Here is a 24918-nt window from a genome sequence, read left to right on the forward strand (position 1 = left end):
CGTATATAACGAACGATTACACATATGTAATACCTTCTAATACCTTCTATACCTTAGAAATGACCTATTATCATTTTCTTGAAAGTTTTAGCCGTAACATTCCTTTCAAAAGCAGAATTCGCGAAACCTGAATCCGCTAAATTTCGCGTTTCAATTTTACTCACAAAATATGAGTGAAGGTAGAGAGTCTATCACCATATTTCCCTAGCACCCTGCCTGGTAGTGCTTGGGATTCGAACACAGTCCATTGCGGTGCAAATCTGTGATCGAAACCTTCACACTACCAATCGGCAGAAGGTTATCCAGATGGTGGGTGAATGTATACCACAACTACTAAGAATTCGCGAAACCTATAATGCGTGTAATACAATAGTATTATAGGCGTTATATGATAGATAATACGATTATAGTTACGGGATTTAGTTTGTATAAACTAAAATTAACTGACTATGACTAAAATCGTTCCATCCATTACTTTTGCTATTATTTCTACTATGTCTGAATTAGCTTGCTAGACTACTTTCAAGTAGAGATTTCATAGTGACTTTGATGTATTGTGTTTCCACTTGAATGATCAACCATCTCCTTCTTCTTACTTTAGCGTTTGATGGAAACGATCGTATTGAAACTGAAGACAAGCGTTGAAACAGATTTGTTCATTCCACTATACCCAAGATCGTAAGTAAACATTTACTGTCCTTTTTAATCAAACTTTATTTATGTCAACAAATGGACAGTGCAGTTTGCTTTTCAGATTTCTGGTAATAATCTTTGGCAATGTCAGTTAAATTAGTTTAGGGCTTAAAAAGGAGTATATAAATTAGTACTTTCTTAAATTTGAGGCTAGATAATAAGCGATAATAATCTGTTCTTAGATTTCGGCTGATTTTCGGCCTTGTGTTTTTTTCATTGAATACTTCCTCCAGAAAAACCTTTTTCTCAAGGCTTTTATTTTTCTCTTGAGTCGAGAAACTTGCTTGAGTTTGGCTTCTGAAAAAAAACTCATTTTTCGCAATTATTCACACATAAGGGAAGGGCAATTAAATTTGTTGTTTTACGGGCAAGCTACCTAAAAAATAAAAATAAAAATAAAAGTAGAATTTCACTTATAAAATCTCCTAAAAGGCAGCAAAAAAAAACTATTACATCTGCTTACAAAAATGCGAAATAGAAAATAAAAAGACACAAAAAGCTCGAATTAATAAAATGAAAAATTGTCTCAAAACCCTGGAAAAACTACCTAAATTTTGAAAATTTCGCAGTCTGTAAAGCAATGTAAATGAAAATTTACTACAAAAAACTACAAAAATCACTTTTATTTTTATTTCGATTATTGGAATTTTAGGGTCGGTCGGGCCCGTAAAACTATTAATCTAATTGGTCTCGCCTTATGGTCAATTATCATTCTCGGTTAAGTCTTCTCATTTCGGTTCTTTTCAGAATGATTTTTATTTTTCTTCTCTTTTTCCAGGAGCTTGCAAGGTAAAAATCCAAAAGCATTAATATTCTTGGAGCGTCAGTTTTGGAAAGGAGTCAAGGTATACAATTCATCCTTCGCCAATCATACTTTTTCATTTTTAGACGAAGATTTTATTTTGCATTTGAGGTACGATACGCTTATAAACATTGGAAACACCATTGGATCAGTCAAATTCTTCGAAAATTGAGTGGATTTCTCATTGTATAGTTTCGCTAAGGGTCGTGGCTCGGTTCACACATACCAAACACTCTCCAACCTAAATTTCACCTCCAGCCTAACTTCAAGTGAACAATTACTGTAGGACGTAGTCCCTTAAGTGAAAAATACCTCTACGATAAGAGGTTATAAACTTTATAGGTGCCGGGTTCGTTTTTGCTTTTTCTACTGTGGCGGCCTTATCACTATGACCTTTATATACCCTGGGCCAAGTCTCTCAATCCCTCCAAAGCAAAATCTTTGATCGGAGTTTACTTTTTTCTGCGAAAGCTGATATCTTTTCAACGTTATTTAGAAACGTTACGAAAGTTTATTCTAGGTTGACCCTGGAATTTTCGATGAAATTGCTAGACTTAGTTCAAGCAAGTTTTTATGATTAAGTCAGAGAAGTTATTATTCTTTATGTTTTTTCTTCACTTTAGCTATTCGACAATGTGATGCAATGGAATTTAATTTTATCACAAAAGAAGTTACAAGAACTGGGTGTTGACGCCATTTTGAATCGATATCTCATTATGGCTTTACAGCAATTCCCAGATCCCTTGTCCAGTTTCGAAAAATGCAAACACGTAATTATTTCATGTTTTTCCTTCTTGCATTCTGGTAGTAATACACCCCTGTCTCACAGCCTCGGTAGAACTTTTTTCCTCGGTGGGGATAAAAATTCCTATTGACAATCTAATGGGGAAAGCAATTCTATTGTTACAAGGTTAAAAAATCCAGTGGGAAGGATGCTTTTGGAGCGCTATTTTCAAACATTGAATTTTAGTCGCGCGGCTGAGGTCGAAAAACGTTTCATTTCGTGATACATCTTTTAGATTCCAAAAAAAACAACGGAAACTCGCGAATTAGTATGTGTAGATTACAAAATCAAAAAGTTTCCACGATATTATCGTGCAAGTAACGAGTAATTGGCGATTTTTTGCGTTTCCAGGCAAAATTGCAAGGCCTGGAAATTCATGATTTTTGGGGGGTCTTCAAATTAAAAAAAGACCTATATCACATGATAGAGCTCTTCAAACTGAGCAAAAAAGTGTATTACACCAAAGTTCCAACTTCTCTAGATCAAAATTTATTGGCCTATTTGTGGTAAAAAACTGATGGAAAACAGGGAATTTCCCCACAATCTGCATTAATGTTATGCAAAATTAAACACCTTTTTGACCACAAATAGGCCCATAACTTTTGATCTAGAGAAGTTGGGACTTTGGTGTAATACACTTTTTTGCTCAGTTTGAAGAGCTCTATCATGTGATATAGGTTTTTTTTTAATTTGAAGACCCCCCAAAAATCATGAATTTCCAGGCCTTGCAATTTTGCCTGGAAACGCAAAAAATCGCCATTTACTCGTTACTTGCACGATAATATCGTGGAAACTTTTTGATTTTGGAATCTACATATACTAATTCGAGAGTTTCCATCGAAAAAAGTGGAATCTAAGAGGTGTATCACGAAAATCATTTTCTAGCCACTTTTTTCGACCTCAGCCGCGCGACTATTTCGAACAGTGATGAAATCAAAGTCAATTTCCCAGCAGGACGGAAATTCCAGGGTATTTTCTCACCGGGGACAAAATTGTTGTCAAATTTTCCAGTGGGGCTAGGGTCCCAGTGGATTTGTGGCACAGGGGCGTAGTAATTTAATTCGTTATTTGGACCTACTTGGTAGTGCCACGAATTAGACCATTGTTCGTTAGTTAGATATCAGCTTTCCTTGTGATTGGCTCATTTTCTACTATTGGCACAAAGATGTGTAACCATAAGGGGTCCGATTTTCGAAAAAAAGAATTTAAACCAATAAGGTCCATAGTATCACTTTGATATCTCAAGATCATAATTAAACAAATCTGCAAGAAATTCTAACTGATAATTTTCACAATAATGATGCTTTGTAAAATTCTCATGAAGTAAAGAGTTTATTCTTCAATGTCTCTTCCTAGGTTGTCAACCTATTACCGAAAGATTGGTTTGACAAGAACAGTGACAATGTGATTGGTGGATTGCAAGCTGTGGCACGTTATCTGGTCGGACTGGCATCAACTGCGCATGCGAATTCACTGGGATATGATGAAAATTATCGGAAAAGAATAAGGTATTGTTTCCTTAAAACAAAGCTTATTCATGATATGCACCACTGGATAGTCTTCCGAGAACTTTTAAAATTTTCCACCCAATACGTCACTTTTTAAAGTCACTTTCGAGTGGTGCATATTGCATATCATGAATTTACGATATTCATGACGTAATGTTTTATACGGATAGGCAACTAAAATCGCCTGGACGTTAGCCACTAGTTTTATTAAATTCAAAATTAGTGGCAAATATACACCCAGTCTCTATCAGGGAAGTCAAGATCAAAATTCCCTGGAAATTCGGTCGTCAAAATAGTTCTTCGGTCGGCAGAATTATCGTCCGGCCGGCGGAAAATTGGCCGTCGGAAAAGTTATCTTGCTCGTGGAAATTGAGGCCGAGTTAATTTTTCGAGTTTTTGAGCTACAATAAAACGAGCTGTTGCGTCCTTTTTCGTAATTTTTGGTACCTGAGACTTTTGATGCTTTCGTATAAGACATTACGTCATAAATATCATAACTAGTGTAGTGTAAGGGTAGAACATTTGGCTAAATAATACGCAATACTGGATTCAATTCCTAGCTGGATCTTACAAATGACTTGAAAAAGGAATGGTATTTGATGCCGCATTCCTTGCGCCATTCATGCATCCGTCCATTTTCGAAATTTGTGCTAGCGTAGACTATGCTATAGTCTAAGACAAATAACTATCTAAGAAATAAGCCCAAAGCCGAAGAAAATTCGCAAACCGGTTTTTTTGCTGAGAAGAGTTTACAGCCGAAAGTCTCCCGCTGATTATTACTTTTTAATCGTTATTGACGAGACCAATTTAACTTGTTGTTCTACGTGTGCGACCGACCCAGCATTTGCTGCAAACGAAAAAATAATAATATCTAATTTCCTATCCCACAAATTTCTAATACTAGTCATTTAAAACATTTGCACATTTTAAATAAAGTTGAAAAGAATCTAGAATCATGAATTCTATGCACGATAGATTTTATTACTAATCTCATGGTTGATTGAAATTCGATTGACGTTTTTGCTTACGTTAATTTGTAATTTCCCGCGAACTTGTAATTTCCCTCCTAGCTTTTGTAATTTCCCTCCTAGATTTTGTAATTTCCCGCAAAAGTGAAATTTTCATCGTTTGGAAATTCAAATTTGGAATTCCTTTTTCGACTTTCTTACTAACTTCGAAGGCTTAAGTAAATGGAATACTATCCAATTAAAACTCAATTCGCGTTTCTATGACTTTTTTACCTCTTTTTAAATTTCAGATTGATTTCCAGTGTTAAATTGACGTCTTTCAGAATTGTTAGAATTTCAATCCAAACCATGAGATTAGCCAGGAATCCCATGCTTGTTTTCGTGAAATTCTGGATAAATTACCCTCGGTCAAATTTTGAAATGTTTTAAATTTCCCTCGTTGCACTCGGGAAATTTCAAAAAAATTTCAAAATTGACCTCGGGAAATTTATCCCGAATTTCCCTCATAACCATGAGATTACTAGTACAAACTCCATCAAAGATAATGATGAATTTTTTACCAAGATTATTTCAAAATATTACTTAAAGCCTAATTACCTTCCTTGATTAATGAAAATCTTATTTTTATTTTACCGACAGACTCATATTTTGCTAACGATCTGCCCGTAGAGCAACAAATTAAAATGATTTCGCCTTACTTTACCTTACTTTTCTTCTTCTAGTACGGTAATCAAGAAAATCATTTCGTTATTGATGCATATTCAAGCGTTCGATGAAGCACGTGCTGTGGCTACTGACCATAAAGAAAAGAAAGAAGAAGCCTGATTGGTCGAATTCGCCTGAAAGATTGAATCTGATTGGATGAGAGACCAGAGTGGTCGAATCTGATTGGATGAACATTCAGAACTGCCAAATCTGATTGGATAATAGTACATAAAAGTTCAATCTGATAAACATTTTTAACATGAAATTTTAAATGAATTTTTCAGTTTTTTTGTATTTATTTTTTGATTTTTAATAATAATGAAACATTCGTAATGGTCATCATCTCAGGATTTGGGGATTAAATTGTTGTGTTTACCGTCCGGAATCAAATTAGTTCCACTTATACTGAGACGAATAGTTTGTAAAATGTGATCTGTGGAGGAGATCCTATTTATTGAAACATGAATAGAAAGTACACTCCTCCATAATGCTCATTTTCTAAATTGCTTGTCTCAGACAAATTAATCGTCTCAGTATAAATAGAACTAATAGTAGCATGTTTCGAATTTGACCTCGCCTCATTTGAGTAGCCAGCTACAGAGATAATCATACAGTTTTTTAGATCTTTCTGTTCGTCCCATAGTTCCGAATTAAACCCGCCAAATCATTTTGTTAAAATATTTTCCAAAGTCGAGAAATAACAATATAAAATCCTTAAAAATGGGTTATTATACGAATTTAACGTTGAAATTTTTTCTATTGTTTCTGTAAAAAAAAACGTGTAACTTTAATATCTCGACTTTGGAAAAAGAGTTAGACATAAGAAATTTGAAGGTTTTGCTCAAAAACGTTGAATTAGTTTAAAGGCAGAATATCTCAGATAGCTGACTACTTTAATGGGATAAATTTTCGCGGGGATTAAATTTCGCGGTTGAGCTCATCCGCGAAATTTTAAGATTTCGCGGGGATTAATTTTCGCGGATGAGAGATTTCCTGATTTTTCGCGGGGATTTAATTTCGCGGATTGGGGTACAAATTAAAATTTTTGAAAAGGGTCAAAACATTGAAATAAAATTTTTCCAGGAAAATTACGAATTTTTTTTTCAAGTAACAAGAGCCGCAAAGATGCGGATAAATATTTCCTTTACAAATGTTAAAATAATAATTGATGTCCTCAAAAGATTTCAAAGTGCTTTAAATCTCAGATAACATCAAGCAACACAAGTCCCTAAGAATTTCAAAATTCCATTTATGTTATTGCTAGTATTTACAGGATTATTCATAAGATGACTGTAGGTTCAAAGCTACGGATCACGGAATATATCCAAGCTGAACCCGACTGAGAACAACAATGCAGTAATCAAATTGGCTGGAACTTTAATTTTCGTTAGGTGGACTTTAAATGGATTTTAGTATTATAATAGCGGTCATCCGGCGTCGCACAGCCAAGTAGAGTGTTGTTGAACACATCAAAAGACCTGATTATATGATTATATAATTATTATTTTAAGCGCTGACTTCCAGAAATATTATATAGCCAAAAAGGGCAAATATTTAAAATGAAAGAATGACAAAAAGGAGAATATTTCACAGTAAGAAAACCAAAGAAAATTTTATATATTTTCAAAATGAGATGAAATATTTTGCATTATACTTTCATATATATATATACATAATATTGTAAAAAATGTAAAAATTTAAAGTAACTTTTGGAGTTTTTTGAAATAATGTACGTGCTAAAAAGTAAAAATCTTTCAAAACAGGGAAACAATTTCATATTTTCCGACAGGATGCAAAAAAAAAAAAAAAAAATCTCATTTTTATATATGGGAAACATTTCATAATCTGAAAGAATGTCGATAGGAAAAAATTCCCCTAACACTAAGCCATTTTATGATTTCTAAAAGCATGCTGCAAGAGCAAAAAATGTCACATACCTGGAAACAATCAAAATTTCCCAAAAAATGTCAGAAAATAAAATAAATTGTCATGCCAGGAAATCACTTGAGTTTTCTTCATTTTTTAAATGCATGTGGAAGAAAATGTCAACACGACAAAAGTTTTCCACATTTTGAATGCACGTGTAAGAAAATCTCCAAATTTATCACAAAAGTTTCCACGTTTTAAATGTACGTACCGTCAACTGCTTTAACTTGGGACGATTGGTCGTAACATGGGACTTTTTGATATCTGGTCTGTATTTTCACTAACTTGTTAAATCTCTTTGACAACAAATTTGTTTTGATAACTCCACCAAGTTTATCAATCATACTTCCTTTCATAACATGTCACGATAACTTTCACTGATAGCGCCGATTGGAGAATTAGAGAACGCCCGCTGCCTAACCACCACCTATCGCCCGATTGGATTAACAAATAACGCGTGTGTAACTTGCCGCGCGAGTGACGTCAAACGCTCCATTGTTTTGCCATTTTTTAATACGCCGTTCATTAACTCAAATCAAATGACTTTGGAGGTTCGGTGAAATGGTGGCCAAATTGCCGTCCCATGTTTTGTCAGATAGTCCCAAGTTGGAGCAGTTGACGGTAAGAAAATCTCCAAATTCACGACAAAAGTTTCCACGTTTAAAACACAAGTTGCAAAAGATCTCTAAATTCACAACTAAAGTTTTCCACGTTTTAAAAATGCACGCGGGGAAGAAAATCTCCAAGTTCAAGAAAAATTTTAATTGCACATGTGAGGTGATTTCAAATTATTTACATCCATATTCAATGCAATAAACCTTTAAGAAGTATAACATAACATTCTTCATATTGGGGCCGTGGTGTTCCGGATCCGGTTATCAGCTTTAAAATTTGAAATTTATAACCGCAACGAGTTTTCACTTAACTGTCACTAACCCCAGCAGTTAATTCATTGTTGTAGATAAAAAAAACAGGGAAATTCAATCATTAACCAGTCAATTTTGCTCCATGTTTAAATTTTTAGCTAAAACCAGTTCATCAACCATTCCCATTGTTGCATTGTTGCATTGTTGCATTGTCGGCATTGGCCATTGCATTCGTGTTGGGTGCAAACTTTCAAAAGTATCAAAGTAAGTAACCTAACATGGTCAGATTTATTCACAGTCACTTGCCTTCGTACGATTTATGTAAATATACAAACAAAATTGAAGTTAGTTTGTTGTGAAAGTTGATAAAATGTCCTGTTTTTCCAAGACCAAGATTGTATCATCAAAAGTTGTTGTCTATTTTCTGCCATCTTTGTTTTGACAGTTAGAAACAAAGCAGTATTGTCCGATCAACAATACGCTTCTGAAACGGGCGACGTTGCCCGATCGACAAGGAGAATAGAGCGCCGTACGGATATTTACCACAGACGTTTCTCGAAGAAATGACGTCTTCCGCCTCGAAAAAAGAGCATCCTACTGTTTTTACCGCCGGAGCTTGATTTAAAAAGAGACTCATGTACAAACTCACGAAATTGACCAAAACCGAGCGTTAGACTTGAAGAAGGAGAAGAAAATTACCGTTTTAACAAATATTTCCTATATAGATAGGAAATATTTAATAAGAGGGTGTTTTGGAATAGGGCGAGGAGATGTGTATTACAACTATCAAAAGTTGAATTTGAACTTCCACGGTGCGGAGCTAAATTTTCACAGCCTATTTGGGAAAAAATCTTACATATCCTTTTAAATGTTTAATTTCAAGCCAGTTGGATTACCCTCTTGCATTGAAAAGCTTTTAACAATAAGCGATCACTTTAGATTTTTCCAATACCTCTTCCAAGTTTGTAAATTTGTGAAGAAAATTTTGAGGAAAACGATTTTTTGCTAACAAGCATATCGAGGATTTGACCTTTTTCGAGGGTTGCCTCATGTAGAAAAAAAAAATAAAAAACGATAAAAATAGAAATTTAGCTGATTGCAAAAAAAATTCAAATTTTTCGCGGAAACTAATTTTCGCGGATGGGCCTTTTTCAAATTTCCAATAGGACTTATTTTCGCGGATGACACCCAAATCCGCGAAATCCGCGAAAATTAATCCCCGCGAAAATTTATCCCATTAAAGTATTCCTCTAGGTTTCGTAAAAAAAGCTATATGTAGTTGTTACAATCTGCGTCGAAATATATTGAGAATTTTGGTTATTTCTTATTTCCTCGTTTTTCAAAGTTTAAGGTTCGGACGAGAAAGTCGCTTTTGAGCTATCTGTTCAATGTAATCAAATATTTCAATTTTGGAGGAGTTTATCGACCCCCATTATTCTGACCATTTTTGAACATTTAGATTCTCAGATCTTAAGGTCCTAAGTTTTAGTCTACCGATAAAACTCAGAGTGAAAACTCTACTCCTCCAACCCAAGTAAGTTAGAGAGCTTCAAAATCGTTTGTGGCTATAAAATTTCCTTTTTGTAAAATATTACGACCATGATTAGAGCTGCGATATTCTGACTTTCTTAGCGTCACTTTCCAAGTTTTCCTTGTAAAGTAAAAGACGTTAGAACGATACGAAAACACGAATGGTGAATAAAGGAAACAGGAGGGACGTTAACGAAAGCACAAATGCTCGTTTTTTCTATAAGAATATTCACGATGAAATCGGTCGAAACAACATAAGAATATTCTAAGAACATCACCATCATCAAATTGGAAAACTGAACTTAAGAAGGTTAATTTTACTTTAGAGTAAAATATTTAGAGTTTTTTTACTTGTAAATGCATGGCCAATAATCTATTACCCATCTCTATTCCCTATCATGTTACATTAATTATGCATTTTGAGTTAACTTAACTCGAAAAATTTAGGTGCACCTTAAAAATTCGAGTTAACTTACTCGAAAAATTTAGGTGCGCCTTAACAATCCGAGTTAATTGACTCGAAAATTTTACGTCCACCAATCCCAGTTGATTAACTCGACAGTTTTAAGGTAACCTTAAGAAAATCGAGCTAACTTTAACTCTTTTTTAACTTTAAGAATTAAGGTTTAACCATGAAAATCCCCTTCAATTTTTGCGTCACAAAAAGTTAACTCGGGTTTTCCGGGCATCGATTGATTTGGCGGGAAATCTCATAAAACCCGAAAGTAAAATCCCAGAAAAAGAAAGACCCAGTATCGGGAAATCATCAAAAACTGAGAAGAACAGTCGCGCCTAACTGTAACTACTATGACTTTGACGATATTATGTATATTATATAACATCTATAACATCTTTCCTTCAGCTGGCTGGCATACTTTATCGCTGTGTCTACAGTACCGGCAGATTATTTTTAACCTGCCGGTTCACTAACGAAACCACTAAGACCAAGCTAAAGTACCGGCAGGTTGAAGAAAAACCCTAGAGTAAAACCTGACTTTAATCATGATCTGCCGTAACTTTAGCTGAGAATTTACATTATAACTAGAATACCGGCAGGCCAAAATGACGTCAGTAATCCAAAGAAATTAAGACAGTCGTGTAATGTCACCATCATAATACAGGACAGAGCAGCAGCGCACCAAGCTAACTTTTTCATATTGTTCAACAATTCCCTAAAAAGTATGTTTTATTGTTTATACTCCTGGTACTCCATACATACTGTCCCACCACCGCACCATGATAAATAAAAATAAGTGGGATCATGAAAGATATACCCAGAAGCATTAGCTAGCTAGCTAAGCAGTGCAGCAATATCAACATCCCTACCAGTCATCCATGCATCTGATGACCATCCAAGCCAAGAGCAAGAAAGGGACAAACTTGACAAAATCAACATCTCACACACTTTATACGCTTACGGTACTGTACTGTATTCGTGTATTATGCTTTTAGTTTATCATGTTTCGTTTTTGGTTGGGTTTCAGCTTTTTTTCCACATGCAGCCATGATTCTGGATTCTGCATGATTTTTGATGAATATATGATTGAGGTCCACAAACATGACTGCCATTCACATGGCTATCATATCTCATGAAAGATTTTTACTGAGGAATGTTACTACTCTCAGAAAAGATCACCTGGGTCGTCTCGAACTCCTTGTATCCAAAATTTGTTCAGAGATTTGGTAGCCACTTCCTTATCCACTATCCACTCGGCCACTCAACACCTCGTTGAAATTGTAGAATCTGTTTACTTATCTTCCAAATTTTAATATGTGCCGTTACTATAGCCGCTCCACAACGGTCTGGTTATAGTCCCGGCATAAAGCTACAAAGAAACAATCTGCCGGGACTTTAGCTAGTCCGTAACGGAGCGGCTAGAGTAACGGCAAACTAAAAATAATCTGCCGTGACTATAGACACTTCGATACTTTATGTCCTCTTATACTACAATCTAGCCAGTGCCTTCCCACAAACCAAATTTTTTCTTTGTTAAATCAAACCCTGGTTAAATCGCGATAAAAAAGCGGTTTTCGTCTAACAGGCTAACTAAAATCTAATACGAGACGGAGTTTATTCCAGTACGCTACAGTTAAAGCCGACTGGACAAAGGAAACATTGTTTAAAAATTTCATTTTCTGTTTTTATCAAAGTTAACAGACAGGGTAAGTCAAAGTTTATTACATGTTGTGGATAGTTTCCATCAATGGCAACGGCTCAAAATGTTTCTCTTTTTTTTGTCTTAATTCTGTCACCACCATCATTTTGCTTTTGGCTATTGTAGCTATTGGCTATTCATAGACCTTTTTTCAAAAGAGGACGTCCTGTTGAATAATTATGTAGTCCAGCCATAAATAAGCAATGATAGAGCCATGCATAATTACTGTATCATACATATTGTAATAATTATGCATGGTTTTATCATTGTTTTTCTACATAAAAAACTGCAAGGGCCGAAAGCCACATGAATATGGGTTCATCCTATGCTATAAAAGGAAGTTCATTCTATGGTGGCCTATCTTGAAGTGAAGGTGGTTGAACAAAATGTTGTTGGCATATTGATGTAACTGACAATCGAATTTCGAGTACCAAAATTTCAAAAAAATTGTAAGTCTTCAATCACTTTCTTAACAACACCCATTTCGACCGCCATTTTGTGTGCCTTCGCCCTGGGTTTCCTCAAGTAACTCATATGGTGCATTCTGATTGGTTGGAGAAAACGAAAGTGGTTTTCGCGCGTGAATCGGGTGTTTTAATTGGCCGAAATAAACTTGGTTTCAGATTATTTTGACGTGCTGCTACTGGAAACATATTTGATAAAATCGAAGGTATTCAATATGATCAAAAGTGATTGAAAGTAATCGAACAGTCAGCCACGGAAATCGTTGCATATTTGCACGGGGTGTGCATTTGCAAAGGTTTCAACAATTTTTTTTGACCCTGTGCAAATGAGCTAGAACGTGTAAGGCAAAATGCGCGAAAATTAACAAATCTCAACTTTAAAATAAAAATGGCATACTGTAAAACGAAGACGAATGGCGTTTTCATTTTCTCTTTAGAAGATATTCTTAAGCCTTTTTAGAAAAATTTTGTCTACGGGTTAAATTTTTGATCTGTGCATTTTTTTATAATCAAGTGTAACATTTTTCCACTCTGTGCAAATGCAACGGGTCGCAGTGATGGAGTGTATTTGCACGGGGTTTTTTCGTCACTTTCGTTTACGACCCGTTGCATTTGCCGCATGTGGAACCCTGTGCAAATGCAAGGATTTCTGTGACTGACAGTAATCGAAACAATCGGACGAATCGAAAATGGTCGATAAAAATACCATAATTTGGAGTTGAGTGAGTATTCGATCACCAATAGAATCGATAAGTGGTCACTGATCACCTTTGATTGTTATCAATCATTATTGATTACTTCGATCACAATCGAACGTTCGATTAGTACCGTCTGGTTTTAGGGGCACCGGTAGGGTTGGAAGCCATTATATAGAGTCTTTAAATTACACCCTACAAGTATTTGTTCGTTTTGATTTCTGCCGTGTCCTGTAGGCGCAACCGGTTAGGCGTCGGGTCAGGGCTGCAAATAAATTTTTAGTCAATCGGACATCATGTCCGACAGAAATGAAATCCTGTTGGTCAAACTCAAAATCCTGCCGGTCATTCAGTGTATATATTTTTTTAATTATGCAGTCTTGAAAGTTACAGAGAAAGCAAGTAGGTAAGATAAAAGTTACCTTGGAATAGTTTGCTACTGTATATACAGTAACAGAGAAATTGATTCGATAAAAGTGATCTTAGAAACACTCTTGAAATTTATGAAGTAAGCAAGTTGATAAAAGTGATCTTAGAAACACTCTTGAAAGTTACGAAGAAAGCGAGTCGATAAAAGTTAACTTTGAAACACCCTTGAAAGTTACGAAGAAATCGAATTGATAAAAGTGATCTTAGAAACACTCTTGAAAGTTATGAAGAAAGCAAGTTGACAAAAGTAATTTTAGAAACACCCGCAAAAGTTACAAAGAAAGCGGGTTGATAAAAGTGATCTTAGAAACAAAGAAAGTAATGAAGAAACTGGAAGAAAGCAAGTTGATAAAAGTAAAAAACTTAGATACACCCTGAAAGCTACAAAGGAAGCTAGTATTAAAAGAATAGGCTAAGTAAGAGACAGGGGTGTAAGAGATCTATTTTCAACTATCAAGTTAATGGTTTATTCCTTTTTTTGTTCGGACATCATGACCGACACAAAAGATTTTCAGTCGGTCAAATGGCTTTTTCAGTCGGACATTGACCGATGACCGACGCTTATTTGCAGCCTTGTCGGGTTTGGAAACCAAGGTTGCTTACATTTGGTGGTTCGAGCCGAGGTAAGGGAGTATATTTCTGAAATAGGTTAAAAAAGTCAGAATATAACTTAGAACAGTTCAAAAACTCAGAATAACATCAGAAAGTAGAATGGAAGATAGGAAATAGAGAAAGTAGAAAAAGTCCTGGAGAGTCATTTACAATCTACCCACGACCATTGTATTGTATTCAAACTCATTCTTTCCATCTACCATCAAAATGGGCCATTCCAGAATTTATCTGTAACAGGGGGGGCGGGCGACACAGGATTTCCGAGGGCAAAAATTTTCACCGAATTTCGAAATTTCTAAGGCGAGAGAAGAAAATGTATGAATTTCCAAGGCAATTGAAACAAAAAAGGCAAAAAAGTGTGGAATTTCCGATGCATTTTGCAAAAGTACATGGATTTTCATCGGAATTTCTGACCACCACTGGAATAAAATAATTATTTCCAAGGTTATATATAAAAAATTTAAAAATCCGATGGGGGGTAACAAAAATTTTCTGGAATGGCCCAATATGGAACAAATTACCAATTAGAACTGCAAATTTGAAAACTGAAAAAGAATTCAAAAATTCTATTGATAGCTTAATATTCTAGTGTACACTTTTAAACTTTTATGAATTTTAATCTAATAAATCTAATTTAAAATTGTATAAATTACCTATCTATATTAATTTTTATATCTTTATCTTAGCTATTAAACCTTTGCATTTTTGTATTTTTTTTTTTACGTAGAATTTGCGAGATTACCATTTTATGTCTTATGCAAATATAAAACTAGAACTAGAACTAGACGGTATGTGGTGTTTTTTTGCAAACTTCAAAAAACTGATTTTTGTCCCGCTTTTGCGGAACTTTAGCTTAAGTGCTTGCGTGCAGCATTAGGGTACAAAGTCCAAATATGCGTTTCCCTGGAACCCCAATATTCCTGGATTAGAAAAAGCTATACCTGTCATCTTTGTTCTTTAAAGAATCAACAATAATTAGTAACAGTAATAACAGTAACTAGCCATATGCGCAGCGTCGCATGCTGCGTGTCCCAATCCAGTGAATCACTACACATCTAAAAATTTCTAACGGAAGAAAGATATCCGCCGATTGATGATTTGATAAAGGAGAAAAAAGATAACACTGCATTGCAATTTTTAACCACAATTAAATAAATGGCTTAGCAAAAGTATATTTTAGATCTGCTTAGCCATCGTGGCTAGCCATCGTGGTTATACATTCGAGGGTGACTTTGAAAGACTTTGTTTTTGTAAAAAGTTTTGAAAGTGATAGGGAGTCGCTATTGTAAACAGAAAGTTTTAAAAAAGCATCTGAATAAGAATTCTTTAAAATGACAAAAAGAATTTGGGAAAAAGGTTGATTTTAACCCATAAAGCTCCAAACTTGGTGAATAGAAAATAGTATCTTGGGGTCTCAAAGTTAGTCTAGTGGTAGGAAATCTGCTTAGGGTGCAAAAAGATGATGGTTCAACGCCATGAAGAGGAGGCTTTGTAGAGCTTTGTTAGATTTTCGAAAACTTTTTACAAAACGTTGTAAACACACACGTTTAAGCGTATTAATATAGATTAGTCAATTGCCGAAGCAATAATCAGGCATTAAGAATTTACAAATTATAATACATCAGACAGTTTTGTTGTAAATGTTTTTAGGCACTGGACAAATACACCAGATAGTCAGGCACTGCACAAAAACACCAGATAGTCCGGTGTGTTGACAGCCAGAGTCATACTACTTCTCAGAAAATTGCCATGGAATGTGTGCTCCACCCTTGTGTTTAAAATAGTTGTTTTGGAGAACACAACAACCTATTGAATAATTAATTACTTCACAACAGTTACCTAGAGACAAGATAATTTATCACGTTTTTATTGGCTGATGGAAAGTAATGTGAAGTAATTTGTTATTCAATAGGCCGTCGCGTTCTCCAAAACAACTATTGTTTGAAATGAAAACAAACACCTTTTTCTTATAAGGGATTAAGGAAAGTCAAATGTGGAATTTGCGCTCAACAAGGCATGCCTGGTACGTTTTTCCAATTCAAGTTTCTGTTTGTGCACCATTGGCCTCAGTGAAAATCCATTAGCCGGGGTTGGCAACATAAGGGGCTTCTTTTGCCCTTAAAATAGACCTTTTGCTAATCAGGATAAATCCATGTCATGTATCACTGTGTTGATGCTGGATTCTTTAGGCATTCAACATGACTAGCAAAATGTCTATACTATGTATAAACAGCGCCTACTTTAGATCCTTCTACTATGATAACCCAAGATCGATACTAATGCCAAATTGTGCCGAATTGTGCACCAATTCCAGACTGAGGGGGGGGGGGGGTTCAGCTTTTAAAAATTCTTGCAACCATTATTTTTTTGAGAAAAAAATTGAGTGGCATAATAATATCATAAATAGAAAGAACATACAATAATAAAATTTTCAGAAATTCGTGAGAATTCTCTTTGACAGGAGTTTTAAGAAACTTCCCCTAAGGAAACGAAGGCAAAACCAGGTTTGTTAACCCATTGCCCAGAAACCAATGGATGGAGAGAAACAAAATATGTGCCTGGTGCGCACATATTTTGTAAATAACAGGAAAGGTGTATTTCTACACACTCCAAGGGCAGGTGCTATTTGTCGGTTAAAACATTAATTAAAAAAATAAGTTTTTCTCTTTCTAAATGACTAAATGACGGATTCATATTCTAACCATCACACACTACTAGGCCTGAAAACATCAATTGTGGACACGGTTGATGTTTTTTATCCACAGTCAATCATTTTTATGGACAGTCAATCATTTTTACGGACAGTCAATCATTTTTATGGACAGTCAATATCCAAACATCGACTGTCAATACTTTTCATCAACTGTCAATATCCAGATATCAACAGTCAATATCCAGACATCAGCAGTCAATTAAATAATCTCAACAGTTGATCAAAAGTATTGACAGTCGATGTTTGGATATTGACTGCTGATGTCTAGATATTGACTGTTGATATCTGGATATTGACAGTTGATGAAAAGTATTGACAGTCGATGTTTGGATATTGACTGTCCATAAAAATGATTGACTGTGGATAAAAAACATCAACCATGTCCACAATTGATGTTTTAAGACCTAGTAGTGACATAAGAATCACGAAAAATCACATTGTACACTGTTTTTTTGCAATCTCTGCTGCACCTTCAAATTTCAGACTAAAGCCATCAGCGCAGCAGATGATCAGTCTATCACAATCTTCGATATTTGGCATGCAAGAGAGTGCTTTAAAGCACCAGCTTTTTTAGACCTTTGTTGTTTACCCGGATGTCATAAGCCCATGTTGGCTAAGTACCCCAGACTCAAATCTCACTTCGGATATTAAAATCATTTGAGGCAGGGGGGGTCAGTACTAAAATGTAAGACATACATGAGTACTAAAAGGATTTTCGCTAATTTTTGACATACCCCCACCTATTTTTCGAAAATGTTATTTTAGTACACATGTACTAAAATTATTTTGAGCAATTTAACATAGATACCACCCATTTTTTGCCCATTTACGGCTTTAAATTTACCAAAATGGGGTCATTGTTACAAACCTAGTCGAATTTAGTGCATCTATCTGCAAAATAATATAATTTGATTACTAAACTGTGCTAAACTGTACATAGAAATATTTTTAAAAAATATTTAAAAAATTGGAAAAATTCTGAAAGATTTCTGAAGATTTGTTCAAAAATTCCTGAGAAAAAAAAATCAAATTATTTCCAAAATTGTTAAAAAAATGCTCCATTTTGACTGATTTTAGAAAAAAATACTAAGATTTTTCAAATATTTCCACCTTTTTGGTATTTTAGTACACATGGTACTAAAATTATTTTTGAGCTTTTTTGCAGTACCACCACGTCACTAAATGTCATGATGTCCGAGATTTTAGTACCGACCCCCCCCCCTGTTTGAGGAGTTTACTAGCAGGTAGATGTCAAAACTGTAATAACTAAATCCAAATTTTCTCTTTATAACAGCAGAAAGAAATAAGAAATCGATAAATTCAAAAATAAATAACAAATGTCTGATATGTCACAACCAAATAAAAGAAAAGAAGTTGATTTGAAGAAATTTATACATGCTATCCAGGAAGGCTCAGGTATCATACTTTTTTTGGTCCCATGATGACTTAACTCGTCAAACATTTTGATTTGTGCAGTCTTTTATTAAAGGATCAATCAATATCATAATTACAGTACTACATTTTTTTCATTTCACTGAAGATTGCCATCCTGAATGACATGAAACTTTGAGTATGAAATTAACTTAAATCGTTTTCTTTACTCAAACTAGTACATTTTTAGTGATGTGAATTTCAAAATTTTTTTTGCTTATATTTTTTGTCAATTTCAATGACACTTTCACAGATAATTATACTTCTCACACTTTATTTTGAACAGATCATGAATATTGTTCCCAATCCACCCAACAACAACAAGAAGAACCAGAGGTTATCAGTGAGGAAATAGTAACTCTTGAGACATCATCTCAGAATGACCAAGCTGATATACAGAATCGCTGTGGTAAAGAATAAAACTACTATTTTTTGGATTTCAATTTGAAATGAATGATTATATTTTAAAGAATTGATTGTCTTTTTTATCCTCACTTGTGGAAAGCTAAATAATTTTTGAAATGAACATTTGAAGGGAATGAACAGACTGATCAACTTTCGGCAAAAATTTTCTCCGATTGTTCACCCAAGTTCGAAATATTTTGTTTATTTTTCATTTATATATTGCCTTGTACTGTGTTTCATCACTTCTTCATTCTTAGAATAGGCTCCAAAATTACAAAGAATCTTTAATCCTGCCAAGATAATAACTGCAGGGATGAAGTTTTTACATATTATGAAAATGTATATTCTTTTATAATATCAGAGCAACAACCTGCGGATATCATTACTTTCCAAACATGGTCAGAAACAGAAAATGCCATAAAGCAGTTTGAACGAAAAAAAAACCAAAACACGATATCCTGTTTATAGAAAATCAGCTGGGTTCAACTCCGAAGGTATACTTGAAGCCATCTCTATAAAAATATGCTGCTAGCTTTCTCATTGATTGAATATTGAAATATTTTAAAATGAAATAAAAGAGCTCTCAAAATAATTTAAAAATTTTGAAAAAGTTGCTGTTATTTTTTTGAAGACAACTCTTTAAAAAGTCAGTAAATTTTTAGATGTTATCTAGCTAAAATTTTAATTTTTTGTGCTATTGTCAACTGAAATATATCGTTAATTCTCTTTTTACAATTTATTAAATCCATAGAAATCACCTTAAAAGGACGGAAGATTCTTTTCCAAGACAACAAATCGACCAAAGGACGTGAGAGGCAAATCCAATTTGATGGCATTCCCTTCATAATAATGGGGACAAAGCAATTCGATTGTGACTATCACAAAGATCGGTATACCCAGGGAAGGAAAAGGAAACGCCTGGAAGCAGGAGTTATACCCAAAAAGGTAAGTATGTTGAACGATGATATAGAATGCGTCCTTTCTGGTATTCGATTTTTTAATTTATTTAATATTTTGATTTCGAATTTTACCAGAAAGGTATATTAGGCTATGCACCACTGCGATGACTTCAGCGGAATCATTTCGGTTTTCTGTAAATTTTTCATCCATACTGCCATTATTTTCAAAACACCATTCACTGATGTTTATCATTTGTAGGTCGTCAAAAGCAAGAAAGGAAATTGTCCATGTGAAATCATTGTCAGAGACATTGTTGCTTTCCCTGAATTCAAGGTATGAAGAAATATTTAAAGCTGCCACCACTCTTTTTTACTTAATAGCTCGAAAATTACATTGCGAAGAAGGTTTCAGTTGAAAAAGGTACTTAACTATGTTGATTGATTTGAAAATTTCTTTAGGTGTTGGAGCTCTTGTTATTATCACCTCTCTCAACTTTCGAGAGACTTTGTTACATACAATTCAAGTTTCAGTATCTCAAAAAATAACATTAAATCAAATAATACCCTAGTAGCGTTTTCTTTCTTCTTTTAGATCACTAGACCAACAGAGAGAATTAAAAGAACTTGTTGTACAAAGTTGAAAGTACAATTTGAGAAGGCTTTGCCAAGGTTTGAACGATTTTTCATCACACAATTTCCATCTCCAAACGATCATGTTGGTCATGAGGTGAGTTATCTTCAATGGTTTCCAATATTTTATATCTACGGCCAGTTTGGTAGCATTAAATTCTTTAAAGAGGCTAGAATCAACAAAGAAAGTGAGTTTTATGAGCTTCATAGGGACTGTCATCAAAGAGGCGAGATTGATTTTTGCCATTTGCTGGCAGCCCATAAGATGACTTGGAAAATAAGATACTGTCATTTTTGTGAATCTTAAGTAAACCTTATTAAGGGATTCCCTTTATTAAGGTTTGCACATCCCTATTAGTTTTAAACTTCATTGGTTATGGTAGGACATTTCTAAACAACGAATCAGGGCACAAGCCTAAATGATTGTCCATCTTTTAACAGGTTGAAGCAGTTGAAGTAGTCAAACCACCTAGTGATATGTGTCGTGAACTGACCGACAGAATTGCAGGGTTGAGCGTTTTGCTAGAAGAAAATACAGATTTGATGGAAGATGTGAACAATACACTTCTCAGTTTGGTGCAGAAAATGGAATCGTCTTTGGTGTTGATTTAGGTTCCAGTTGACCAGGAAAATCCTCTACAACCAACTTGATTAGTCGAACAATTATCAGGTGCTAAAGATGTAGACGGTGTTGGATTTACCATCTCTTTCTCACGCTAAGTCAAAAGTGGAATATTGCCAATAGCATCGGCTAAGAGAAACCAACCTTGCTCTCCCAACGACATAGTTTATTTGGTAGACCCTCATCTTCTCAAAAAATATCGTTAGCCTTGCTTCAGAGTGACCAGGAGAAAATCTTGTACTCAGGCAAAAATAAAAAAAATGTAGTGTTTCCGGAAACCCGTCGGGTGAAAAAAAAAATTCTGACCCAGCCGCAGACTATGGGTTCATTATGGTTCATCAGAAAGAAAATTAAGTTGACCGTTTAAGCTATCAAATGTCGTTTGGTTAGATATTCCCGCTTGTAAATCAAGTTTTGTTTGTTAATAGTAGATACATTAGTATTCATGGCTTACTTCGTTCTGTTTGTACCTAAAAAGTTATCTTTAAAGTTCTATTTCAATGATCTTAAGTTATCAAAAATAGCAACAAAAAAAAGTTTTTCCGGCCGGCCGCATGAGAGCTTTTTTCCTTCACCCGCATTCCGGAAACACCACATTTTTTTATTTTCGGCTCAAGTAGATCAATTTCTCACACAGCATAACAAAGAGAACGCTACTTGCTTTCAAAATATGGATATCAAAGTATTATATTTTTTTTGAAAAATGGATATAAGGCTGGCTAGAATTTGGACCGACAGTGTAGAAGAAGCTGGAAAACGTTTTGGCAACATTTGATGTCGATGTAAGGTATTAGTGTGCTTCCGATTTCAGTGGCATTACCGAAAATAATTCATCTTTATGATTTCTTATAAGTTAAAATTGGAAATTTTTCACTTGGTGGATAGATCGGTAATGAATTGTGTTATGATGAATGTCGCTTAAAATCCATGCTAATGCACCTAAGTAGTATTTCGTCAAAGGTTTGAATCCTCGCCCGGATGTATTTCCCTTTTTGAGAAGAAAAATTACGAGGGTTCTGATTTTAGGAGCTCGATGTTGGCATAAGCATAAGGCCAAATGGAGAATTGGTTATTGCCATATACAACATTTATGATGGATTTTAGAAAATGGTTAAAGCTGTGTTTGGTTGCTTGCTAATATTTCGACACCACAAATGGTTTCCTTTTACTGAATTCTACTTGGATGAAATTATGTGGTGAATTTTATGAAATGAACCGGTAATATTTGGATCCTTAAGAAATACCATTTTTTGTTTACCTTTAAATGTCCAAAGAGCAGATTTGTTTCCGAAATTCTTGTTTGAAAAACTTTTATTCTGATTCTGTTATATGAAACATCCAATTTACGGCCAGTTGAGGTAAAATCAGGCAGTCTCAAACTACTTTGAGTATCGATCTTGGTAATCTCTTGAATAATCCTTTACAAACATCTAAGCACGTATGTTTTCTCTTTTTAGACTAAAATTAACAAACAAAAACAAACAAAAATATAAAATAATTTTTATACAAAAATGGCTGCACCTAATCCATCTTCAACCAACTCAACAACTCAACCGCAATGATGGGCACCGCAGCCATGGGTATTGTACAGAATCCACAAAATATGACCATTTGCGGAACTTTAGCTTGCGTGTTTGAGTGCAGCATTAGGGTACAAAGTCCAAATATGCGTTTCCCTGGAACCCTAATACTCCTGGATTAGATAGCTATACCTGTCATCTTTTTTCTTTAAAAAATCAACAATAATTAGTCAGTAATTAGTAACAGTAATTAATAACAGTAATTAGTCATTTTCGAAAACTTTTTACAAAACGTTGTAAACACACACGTTTAAGCGTATTAATATATAGATTAGTCAAGTGCCGAAGCAAAAATCAGGCATTAAGAATTTACAAATTATAATACATCAGAAAGTTTTGTTGTAAATGTTTTTAGGCTTTGGACAAAAACATCAGATAGTCAGGCACTGGACAAAAAACACCGGACAAAAAACACCAGATAGTCCGGTGTGTTGATAGCCAGAGTCATACTATTTCTCAGAAAATTGTCATCGAATGTGTGCTCCACCCTTGTGTTTAAAATAGTTGTTTTGGAGAACACAACAACCTATTGAATAATTAATTACTTCACAAGTAAGTAAGTAAGTAAGTAATAGTTTATTTCATGTTGACGAAAAGGTAGCAACAAAGGCTAATAAAAGTCAACGCTACTTTACAATTAAAAAAGACTAATGTTTTGTTAGCAGCTCATCGTCGCTGCTACTGAGGCTAGATATTGACAGCTTTTGGTTGGCAAAGTTTTTGTTTGTTTTTATCAAGTGAAGGTTATCTGTTCTGGGACTTCCTCTCACACGCCAAATGAAATCACCATCACATTCGGAGTTCCATTTTTTTAGCTTTTTCGCACATCTCTTTGATTTTTCTTCTTTCATTGATGGTGAAATCATCAGTGATGCTTAGATGATATCCAAACTTTTTTAAGGCTTTAAGGTTGCTCATGATTCTTTCTTTTTCTTCTTCACTTTGCAAGGTCACCTTTATCGGACGATTTTTCTTCGATTTTTCATGTTCGAAGCCAATACGATGTTGATGCGTTGGTTTGATGTCGCGGATGCCGATATCTTTGAGCAGATCCTCAATTTCCTTTTTGTCCTCTTCTTGATCTTCTTCTTTCGTGTCTTCAGCTTGTTCACAGAGTCCATGAATTATGATGTTTTTTCTTCTTGATTCGATGTCTCGTTTTTCTCTCCTCTCCTCTTCTTTTTGTTCCGCAACAACAGATTTAAGATTTTCCTTGTGTGCTTTGGTTATATCAGCGTAGGTTTTACGGGATGACCCTTTCATAAAATCTTTTGTCTGTTGTATCTCTTCTTTTATCATTTTCCTTGTTTTGGCTTCTAGGTCGCTCATCTTTTGTGTTAGCATTGTTTCGATGTCGTTGTTGATGACTTCTCGGTTTTTGGTCAGTTGTTTTTTGAGTTTTTTGATTTCGTTGTCTTTTTTAGCAATCTGCTCTTGCATCATATGGTACTTGTTTTCTCCAATTTTACTTCTTAAGGATCTCGTTATTCGCACACAATTGTGACATACATATTGATTATTGTACGTGTTAGCGAATATTTGCAGTTGGTAAAGTGGCAATTGTGTGCATTCGTAATGTACCATACGTTGGTAGCTACGGCATATGAGTCGATTTTGATCTTCATCACCAATACAAGTAACAAGGGTGCATTTTGCAGTTGTGTTTGCTGCTTCAATTGGTGGGTCTTGGGTGTTTTTATCGCGATTTTCGTTCATATTTAGCGAATTTCGATGCTTCTTTTAGTTTCCACCATTTTTTTGAAAGCGATGNTCGCTCATCTTTTGTGTTAGCATTGTTTCGATGTCGTTGTTGATGACTTCTCGGTTTTTGGTCAGCTGTTTTTTGAGTTTTTTGATTTCGTCGTCTTTTTTAGCAATCTGCTCTTGCATCATATACTTGTTTTCTCCGATTTTACTTCTTAACCCTATTCGGCCTAGGGGGGGGGGGGGCTTTTTCTGTTCGGAGGTCAAATTATTGGTAATAGCTCCTGAAATAATAGAGCTTTTGCCATGAAATTTTCTGTAAATTCCTAACTTTTATTTAGCTTCAAAATAAAAAAAAGTTTGACTACCAAAAAATTTCACACCTTGAGCATGATGACATTTCTGACAGTAGGGTGTCATAAAAATTGACACTTTTCCAATACAAATTTATAATTTATGTCAAATATATCGATTAAACCGTAATTTATTGAATATTTAGGATAAAATAAGCCTTTTAAACTCAGGCAAATTTTTGTTAAAGCCTTTGTTAGAATACAATAGCCATTTATATTTTCGGTTTTTGCTCACTTTGGGCATGATTGTCATCAAAAAAAATTTTTGTCAAAAGTTACCTGGAGTGACAAGGATCTTATGTGCCAAATTTCATCCAAAAAAACCCACTAGATCAAACGTTAAGGGGTGGTACAGGAAAAGCCCTCCCCCCTAGGTTTGGACCGCCCCTAAAAGCCTAGGTTGAATAGGGTTAAGGATCTCGTTATTCACACACAATTGTGAC

General features: G+C 34.8%; 3 protein-coding genes across 3 annotated transcripts in view; 2 read left to right on the forward strand and 1 right to left on the reverse strand.

The window, feature by feature from the left end:
• Positions 1–5820, forward strand: part of LOC136797749 (PAX3- and PAX7-binding protein 1-like) — a 71774-nt gene extending 65954 nt beyond the window's left edge. The window contains exons 8-12 of the mRNA XM_067054341.1: positions 602–678; positions 1472–1538; positions 2119–2265; positions 3636–3787; positions 5478–5820. Coding sequence (XP_066910442.1) covers positions 602–678; positions 1472–1538; positions 2119–2265; positions 3636–3787; positions 5478–5580 — 546 coding nt within the window. The 3' untranslated portion in view covers positions 5581–5820. The remainder of the gene's footprint in view (positions 1–601; positions 679–1471; positions 1539–2118; positions 2266–3635; positions 3788–5477) is intronic.
• A 13307-nt stretch (positions 5821–19127) lies between these two features.
• LOC136797752 (uncharacterized) lies at positions 19128–21302 on the forward strand. Its single transcript, XM_067054344.1, has 5 exons — positions 19128–19181; positions 19439–19632; positions 19846–19920; positions 20179–20313; positions 20658–21302. Exons 2-5 carry the CDS (start codon positions 19537–19539, stop codon positions 20826–20828), a joined length of 477 nt encoding a protein of 158 aa, XP_066910445.1. The 5' UTR covers positions 19128–19181; positions 19439–19536; the 3' UTR covers positions 20829–21302.
• Positions 21303–23207: 1905 nt separating this feature from the next.
• On the reverse strand, positions 23208–24134 carry LOC136797650 (uncharacterized protein PF3D7_1120000-like). Its single transcript, XM_067054236.1, has one exon. The coding sequence runs from the start codon at positions 24132–24134 to the stop codon at positions 23208–23210; it is 927 nt and encodes a 308-aa protein (XP_066910337.1).
• Positions 24135–24918: the final 784 nt, after the last annotated feature.

The sequence above is a fragment of the Clytia hemisphaerica genome, unplaced genomic scaffold (genome assembly GCF_902728285.1).
Source record: "Clytia hemisphaerica strain Z4C2 unplaced genomic scaffold, Clytia hemisphaerica genome assembly, whole genome shotgun sequence".
Lineage (NCBI taxonomy): Eukaryota > Metazoa > Cnidaria > Hydrozoa > Leptothecata > Clytiidae > Clytia > Clytia hemisphaerica.

Coding starts and splice junctions, on each gene's coding strand:
- LOC136797752 (XM_067054344.1), top strand. CDS start 19,537: ATGGGGACAAAGCAATTCGATTGTGACTATCACAAAGATCGGTATACC. Junction 19,633..19,845: donor CAGGAGTTATACCCAAAAAG/GTAAGTATGTTG, acceptor TATCATTTGTAG/GTCGTCAAAAGCAAGAAAGG. Junction 19,921..20,178: donor TTGCTTTCCCTGAATTCAAG/GTATGAAGAAAT, acceptor TTCTTCTTTTAG/ATCACTAGACCAACAGAGAG.
- LOC136797650 (XM_067054236.1), bottom strand. CDS start 24,134: ATGAACGAAAATCGCGATAAAAACACCCAAGACCCACCAATTGAAGCA.